The sequence below is a fragment of the Oryza brachyantha genome, chromosome 6 (assembly GCF_000231095.2).
Source record: "Oryza brachyantha chromosome 6, ObraRS2, whole genome shotgun sequence".
Lineage (NCBI taxonomy): Eukaryota > Viridiplantae > Streptophyta > Magnoliopsida > Poales > Poaceae > Oryza > Oryza brachyantha.
In genome coordinates this window covers 14,640,283-14,648,919 of record NC_023168.2, presented here as the reverse complement: position 1 = coordinate 14,648,919, position 8,637 = coordinate 14,640,283, and the positions used below count along the sequence as shown (strand labels likewise).

At 44.6% G+C, this 8,637-nt stretch overlaps 1 protein-coding gene across 1 annotated transcript; it reads left to right on the top strand.

Moving 5' to 3' along the window:
• Positions 1-314: 314 nt before the first annotated feature.
• Positions 315-2,380, top strand: LOC121054770 (protein DETOXIFICATION 51-like). The gene has a single exon (XM_040525407.1). The coding sequence runs from the start codon at positions 416-418 to the stop codon at positions 2,087-2,089; it is 1,674 nt and encodes a 557-aa protein (XP_040381341.1). The 5' UTR covers positions 315-415; the 3' UTR covers positions 2,090-2,380.
• Positions 2,381-8,637: the final 6,257 nt, after the last annotated feature.

Here is an 8,637-nt window from a genome sequence, read left to right as displayed (position 1 = left end):
AATTCAAACATCTTACATTATAAATCGGAAGCACTTTTATGTTTTATATTTGTTGTATGTAATCTATGCATGAAGTTTTCCTGTAAAACATGTGATATAGATGAAAAGAGGACAACTAAATTTTTGTTGAATTGAAGATAATAATCAATACACATAGATACATATAGACGACTGCTGTGTCACCGTCGTATATACCATTACGAGTTTAAAATTGTTCCCCGTGCAACCACCTTTCCAATAGCTGGCACCCCCGACCCCCTTATAAAAGGGCATGCACTCACTCCCCACCACCCTCCACAGGGTACTGTGTCCCAACTGGCCAACCCAACCCCAACCCCAAGTACACCACTCTCCAACCTTTCAGCTCGTCGCCGTCGTCAGAGCTCCGCCCGGCCGGCTAACCACCGCGCGATCGATGTGCACAACCACGTCGGTGCCGGAGGTGGCTCTGGCGGCAGCCGGCGGGAAGGAGCAGCGCCACGTCTACGTGTCGCTGCCCCAGCGCGGTGACGTGGCCGGGCATTGTCGACACGGCGTCGTCCGGGGTAAGTGCTGTCGTGGTGGCGGTGACGGCGACGACGACGACGGTGGAGGCGGCGTGCTGCTCATGCCGGCGGCGGGCGAGGCCGTGCGCGAGGCGGTGGCGCTGTGCCGGCTGGCGTGCCCGATCGCGCTGACGGCGCTGCTGCTCTACTCCCGGTCGGCGCTGTCGATGCTGTTCCTCGGCTCCCTCGGCGACCTCCCGCTGGCGGCCGGCTCGCTCGCCGTGGCGTTCGCCAACATCACCGGCTACTCGGTGCTCTCCGGCTTGTCGCTCGGCATGGACCCGCTCTGCTCGCAGGCGTTCGGCGCCGGCCAGCCGCGCCTGCTCGGCCTCACCCTCTACCGCTGCGTCCTCTTCCTGCTCTGCTGCTCGCTGCCGCTCTCGGCGCTCTGGCTCAACATGGCCAAGATCCTCGTCTTCCTCGGCCAGGACCGCGAGATCACCCACCTCGCGCAGGAGTACCTCCTCTTCTCGCTCCCGGACCTCTTCTCCTTCTCCCTCATCCACCCGCTCCGGGTGTACCTCCGCTCGCAGGGGATCACGCAGCCGCTCGCCGTCGCCGCGGCCGCCGCCGTGACGTTCCACGTGCCGGCGAACTACGTGCTCGTGGGGCGTCTCCGGCTGGGCGCCCCAGGCGTGGCGGCCGCGGCGTCCGCGTCCAACTTCGTTCTCCTCGGCGTCCTGCTGGCGTACGTGAGCCGGCGAGACGCGGCCCTGAAAGAGGCCGGGGGACCCACGGCGGAGTGGCTCGCCGGCTGGGGCCCGCTCGCGCGGCTCGCCGCGCCCAGCTGCGTGTCGGTGTGCCTGGAGTGGTGGTGGTACGAGGTGATGATCCTGCTGTGCGGCCTCCTGCCGGAGCCGAAGCCGGCGGTGGCGTCGATGGGGGTGCTCATGCAGACGACGGCGCTGGTGTACGTGTTCCCGTCGTCGCTGGGGTTCGGCGTGTCGACGCGGGTGGGGAACGAGCTGGGCGCGAACCGCCCCGGCCGCGCGCGCACCGCGGCGCACGTGGCCGTCGCGGGGGCCGCCGCGATGGGGCTGGCCGCCATGTCGTTCGCGGCGGGGATGCGCCACGCGTGGGGGCGGATCTTCACCGCCGACGCCGACATCCTCCGCCTCACCGCCGCGGCGCTCCCCGTCGTGGGGCTCTGCGAGCTCGGCAACTGCCCGCAGACCGTCGGCTGCGGCGTGCTCCGGGGGAGCGCGAGGCCCGCGCGCGCGGCGCACGTCAACCTCGGCGCGTTCTACCTGGTGGGCATGCCCGTGGCGGTGGTGGTCGCCTTCGGCCTCGGCGTCGGGTTCGTCGGCCTGTGGGTGGGTCTCCTCGCCGCCCAGGTGTGCTGCGCGGGCCTCATGCTCTGCGTCGTCGGCTCCACCGACTGGGAGGCGCAGGCGCGCCGCGCCCAGGCGCTGACCTCGTCGGCCGACGTCGAGGTGGCCGCGGCGGAGGGAGCCGGGGGCTGGCCGGGGAAAGGGGAGCAGCAGCAGGGGAAGACCCTGGCCTGCTTTGAGATTGGTGAAACGACACGTAACCAACCGTCCTGATTTTTCGATTAATTTGACTACGCTACGCTGCTAATACTCCATCCCCCTCTCTCTCTCTCTCTCTCTTTCTCGTGTCCTGTGTATTATTCATGTTATTATTATTAATTCAGCTCCAACTCTACAAAATTAACGGCAAATGTATTCTCATTTTAAGCAACACACTGGTTGTAATTGTTTTTTTTCCCGAATAGGTAATGGATACATAAATGTTTCGGAACTCAGAACTGAGATGCTGAGCACTAATGAAGAACCGTGCTTATCTTTTGCTGTGTCATGTATGCGATGTTTGAAAAAAAATGGACCATGCAAAAATATATATGTACACACGTGATAACTTTTGGTTGAATAAATCATATAGCCATGGGATAATAATCACTCTAAAAAGACAGTGGTACCACTCTACTCCATCCGCCTTAAAAATACTATATCTGTTTCATATCATAAGATTTTCTGTCATGTCCTAAATTCATAAATTGATGAATGAATTTATATATTATATATGTCTAGATTTATCAGTATCCACATGAATCTAGACAGAGCTAGAAAGTTTTATATCGTGAAATGGAGGGAGTACTTTTTAATTTTGCACTACACTAAAATAGAACTTTTAGAACTTTAACTGTGATGAATAGTTAGAAAATATTACTTGAGAAATACGAAGGTCATATATATGAACCAATTCATTAATATTTCTATATGTAGTATGTTAGAAACTAAGTATTCAGAGTAAGTTTTAATCGGTCATATCATTATGCAAAACAACATGCATCTACAATCAAACTGTCCCTGTTTATTGACCAAGAGAAATTTTATAGGTGTCATGTCGGACTTTTGATCGGATGTTGAAAAAGGCACACAGATAAAAAAACCAGTTTTATAGCTCACCTGAAAACCACGAGACGAATCTTTTGAGGCTATTTAATCCGTCATTAGTAAAAGCGAGTTACTGTAGCTCTTGTGACTAACCATAGACTAATTAAGCTCAAAAGATTTATCCTATGATTTTTTTCTCTATATAATTATTTTGCTCTATTTAGACGTGGAAATATTCGACGTGAAAGAACTAAACATGGTCCCGAAGGGAGGAATTGAAAAGCAGGTAAAAGTTGGTGGGGGAGGAAAGGGAGAATCCAAGGGGCCATAATTACCAAAACGACGAGGTTTGGTGGTGATGGAGAAACGGAGAGATGGATGGGGAGGGAGGGAGGGAGGGGAGCCGTGCCTCCCGCTGGGGAAGCAAGCTGGGCCTGGGGAGGAAAACACAAAAAGTCCCCAAAACATCCACGTATTTCACCAATCAGTAGTGCGTACCAAAAAGAAAAACACACATGCTCTATTTTAGGTTTCTCCCCCTCCTTTTCCCCCTTTTCACCTCCCCAATCCATGGTTTGCATTGCAGCTGCCAGCAGCAGGGTTTGTAATTTCGGAACGAAAGCCGGCGGGGTCCAGTCCAATAGCGGTAATTTTTTTCTCCAAAATTCCCGAAATGATCGTTTGTTTCTGCAGAGTTCAGATATTTAGCGAGGAAACAATTGTCATTAGCATTTGAATTTAAAAAGTTCATACAAAATTTCTAAAAAAGGATCTCTGCATGGGGGACTCCATTTCTCGAGGTTGGGCTTTACATTACATCGAAGGAGCCCACCACATCCACAAACACAAGCATGTCTGAATGCTGTCTATATTGTCTAAAACAAATTCTGAATGCCGGCTACCTAGCTACCAACCTGATCACTTTCTTTACTTGTCTCTCTCTCTCTAAACAAAATTACTCACAAACACGTACAGATACAGGTCCCCTCATCAGTGTTGATTTTGAATAATCATTACTGCTGATCTTGAAATAACTATTTCTTTTGCGGCATTAACGAGTCTCTCTCAATAGTGCCGGATTGAGAATTGGCACTAATGAATTTGGACGATTTTTTTTTTAAAGAAGGAGCCAGCTCAGCTCAACTGAGGCTGATGGATGGTTCGAGTTAAAAAAACAATCGAATCAAACGATACATGGTTTTTCTTCATCACAAAGCATCGTTACGGATCATCTTCTTGAGCAGGTACAAGGTATAAGCCAGTTATAAATATATTTTAAACAGATAAAAGAGAAGAGAGAAAAGAGGTGGGCTACTAATTTATAGCCAGCTACATACGGACTCCAAGACACAGTATGTACATGACACGTGGGACCATGTATTAATGTTTTGTAGGTAACTATAATATAAATTGACTATTAGATTGACTATAGATAAATTATAGATAGTAGTTGGCTATATTATTGAACTTACTGGCCATCCACGTGGCACGATCCCAGCAGCAGCTTTTTACATGGTGTTTTTTTTCTTTCTGGAATGCAGTAGCCGTCCTGCATAGATCAGAGCAAGTCGCCGCCACCTGCCGAGGCCAGCCACCCCCCCTCCAACCGAACCGTCGCCGGCAAGGCCCGCCCGCCGCCCCCGAGCCAGCAACGGTGGGGCCCGCCCGTCGTCGCCGCCGAGGTCGTCCACGTCGCCGCCAGGTCCACCGCACCCGAGATCTCCGTGGGGACGCAGCGGCCACAAGAGGTCCGCCGCCGTCCGTCGATTTGCCGCCGCCGTCTCTGCCCCGGCCAACGCCCCCGACGCGCCACCCCCGACCCGTCGCCAGCCTGAAGAGAGATAGACAGCGAGAGAGCGAGATTGAGATTGGGAAAATATAATAGAGAGATAGGGGACAGAGAATGGACTTTAAAAAAAAGAAAAAAAATTGGTGGTTATTTTGCAAACAGTTTCTATATTTTTATCTAATCATGAAATAATTTTTGATTTTATTGTTTTATTTTCTACATTTCAATAAATAGCTAATCAAACAAAACACATTTTCCTTACATTTACTTTCTCACCCCACTAAAATTTTAAAAAATATAAATTTCCTGGTATTTATTATTCCATGAATTATGTATTTATAATTACAGTCACTAAAAAAATTAAACTTACCAATCTATAATTATATGTGGCAAAGTCGTGCGATGGCCGTGCTGCCGTCGAGATGGGCCGCCCGCCGGCCGAGAGAGAGGGGGATCGAGAGAGAAGGGATAAAGAGAGAAAGAGGGGATAATGATTGGAGTAAAAAAACAAGAGAGGAAACTTTTGGTGATTATTTTGCAGAATAATTTCTATATTTCTACCCAATCATGAAATAATCTTTGAAGACTATTATTTGAATTTTAGTGTCTCATTTTCCATATTCCAATAAATAGCTAAATAAATAAAATGCATTTTCATTTCGTTTACTTTCTCACCCCATTGATATATATATATATATATTTATTTATTTATATTTGAAGACTACTATTTCAATTATAGTGTCTCATTTTCCACATTTCAATAAAGAGCTAAATAAATGGAACGCATTTTCATTAGTTTTACTTTCTCACCCCACTAAAATTAAAAAATATATAAATTTACTATTATTGTTTATTCTACCCAATAGTTAGAATTATGCTTTATAATTACACTCAAAAAATAAACTGGCCAATCTATAATTACGCACGGCACAGCCGTGGAACTTTTCTAGTGCAATAAAATTACAAACAGATCTTCATCACTGAGCATTCAGAAATTGTTCTTCAACATGACACGGACTGAATAAAAATAAATACAAAATTGAGTCATAGAAAATAATTGTATATAGGAGTTAATGGTCGCTGCATCAACTATCACCGAGCAGGACTCGAACTGGGGCAATGATGGATCCGGTAGTGCCGGTTAGAGAAAACTAGCACCGTAGGACGGTATATTTGATAGGTTATATACTTAGTAACTTTCTTGGTCTCACAATATATAAAACATATTTTTGAAGATTTTTAGGGGATTAGGGAGAGGGTGAATTGAAATAGCATTTTTCTTAGTCATTAATTTGGCTACAGGACGAGAAGTATCAGCAATGATTACATATTTGCAAATGAAAAAAAAAAGAGATATCAAGTAAACCTCACAATATACATAAACATAGGTGATCGATTTATAAGTAAATACGAGCTAGTGGCAATCAGGGATCACTTAATAATATTATTAAGTTAATATCAAGAGATAGAAAGAAGATGGAGTGCTTGCTTGGTGAGAGATTAAGAACGATACAATGAAAATCATGTGACAGTATTTATATGTATTATTAAATTCGTGGTTAGACTCGTCAAACCAAAATTTTCTTGCTAGATGCGCTCGTCACGAGTAACCTGGGTGAGCCATGCTTACTTTTCGTTAAAGCAAAAGTGGCACAACAGATTTAGATATAATTAATAATTAAGCTAGCTAGCTAGGAAAGCATGCATCTTTCTTCCCTGCAGCTTGTTGTTGAAATTGACAAAGTTGAGTACTACTGTACTACTAGCATTCATATTTTTGCTTTGACAGCTACACCTTGTATATATCCTTGCCTGCCTCCACTGAAGAGGAAAAGCATAGCGTACATTTATTATCTAAGTTAATTAGGAGAAAGTAGCACCCTTAATCATCACCAATAATAGCTGATTAATTATTCTTGATAGTCCAATAATATCGGTCGGAAATAACGACTTACTTACATGCTTGAGTTTAAATGCTCACTACCGTATTTAATTAGCTAATTAGCTACATGCATGATAGTATATATACGCTCGATTATTTAGTTGAGTAAATTTGACACAGCCCTATGTTTTGAGCCATGAGTAACGCAAAAAGCATACGTAACTCTTCCTTTTGAGCTAAGGTTGGTATTGCATTGCTCTACTCATGGTCGTGTCCGGTCCATTAACACATTTTGGCCGCGTTCGGCCCTTAGCTTAATTCTCTTTTTTTCCACGCGCACGCTTCCTAAACTGTTAAACGGTATATTTGTATTTTTTATAGAAATTTTCTATAGAAAAGTTGTTTTAAAAAATCATACTAATCTATTTTAAATTTTTGTAATAATTATTAATTAATTAATTAATCATGTACTAATCTATTCTATATTTTTCGTGCTGGATAAGTTAACCTCTTTATCGAATGGGGCCTTTGTTCGTCGAAATCATTTGCTGCCTCAAGCGATGTGTTGCGGTGACAATTATGTGCTACCATCAATCTCATTTTGTTCTATATCAGTCGATCGAATAAATCGGACCTTCGAGAGAAGGCCGACCTCCGAGGAGGATACAATGTCTTGGATGTTGTCAATACACATCTAGATAACTGGATTAGGTTTTCACCTAAGAAAAACACAACCACTTGTACAATGCCCCAAGGAGAAAAATAACATCCACATATGTCGATGTCGTTGGCACCATTCAAAGACCTTGCAAGGCTTGCACTGTAGACTCCTTTTCTTTGTGATAACAACCACTTCTGTGTTGTTAATGTGAGGAGCATGTGGGTTACCATTGTCTAGCTTGCCACTCCACGCAGAACCCAATCACCGTCACCCCATAGAAGCCACCTCTACCATGGCCCCGTCATCACCTTGTAATGCTACCAATAACATTAGTATATAATGGTAACCAACTATAGTCCTGATCTTTCAAAAGATATGGATAGGTTGATTATGTACACTCGTCGTTTGTGATCCAAAGGCTCCGGCTAGAATGATCGAATCCCTTGCAATCACTACACTGCTGCTTCGTTGGTTCTCAATCGTGCCAAAACATGGTTGACCTTGCACATAAGTCTATCTCCTGAAAGAAAATTAAGAAGACAAAGCAAAAGAATAGATGAAGCAATTTGAATATATTGTGAATATAGATGAATATCATAAGTTACAGTTCCACAAATCGAACTTGCGGTTAAACTACAAAATGTAGAATAATCTAAGCAAAATCAGATTCTAAATGACAATAACTACCAAATATATATGACTAGGGGACGTCCAATGGTTAACTCGAGGGGCGCACATCACTTGGGGCTAGCCCACGACACATTTACAAGAACTAGAGATCTATGTGAATATATGAACCTTGACTAATCTCCAATACCGAATTCTGAGCAAATTCTCGGCCAAGGAGCACGTCCACATGGCGCAACAACAACCGTCCGATTTTCAACAGCAGTACAACACTGCTTGTCTCTTCCAGATCGCATGCGTAGTTGCGTGCCGTCTTTCTCCTCATCTCTGGTCTCTCACTTCTTTAATAGTTTAATTAGAGAATCGCACACCGGCTTCTCTCTTTATCTTACAACAGGTGCGGCTTCTTATCTTTTTTATATATAAGGAAACTAAAAAAAGCAATCAATTATAAATGGAATAATACCAGCACTATTTATCAAAAAACACGTTGGATGCATTTTTCTACTATATGAATGTAGTACCATAAGTATAATGAATGGCTATAAAAAATAGTTTAGAACAATAATATTAAATATCAATTATAAACATAGTTAACGGCATGCATAATTAATCATTATATTTATTGAGCACATTATACACACACACATATATATATATATGTATGTGTGTGTGTATTGTGTGTGCGCGCGCGTGCTGCTCTGGGTCAAGTTAATTTTAATTATGTAAATTTAATAAATTTTAAAATAAGTTTTAAAAATAAATTATGTGTCAAG

Bases quoted from the DNA above. Each gene is read 5' to 3' on its own strand.
- LOC121054770 (XM_040525407.1), top strand. From the start codon at position 416: ATGTGCACAACCACGTCGGTGCCGGAGGTGGCTCTGGCGGCAGCCGGC.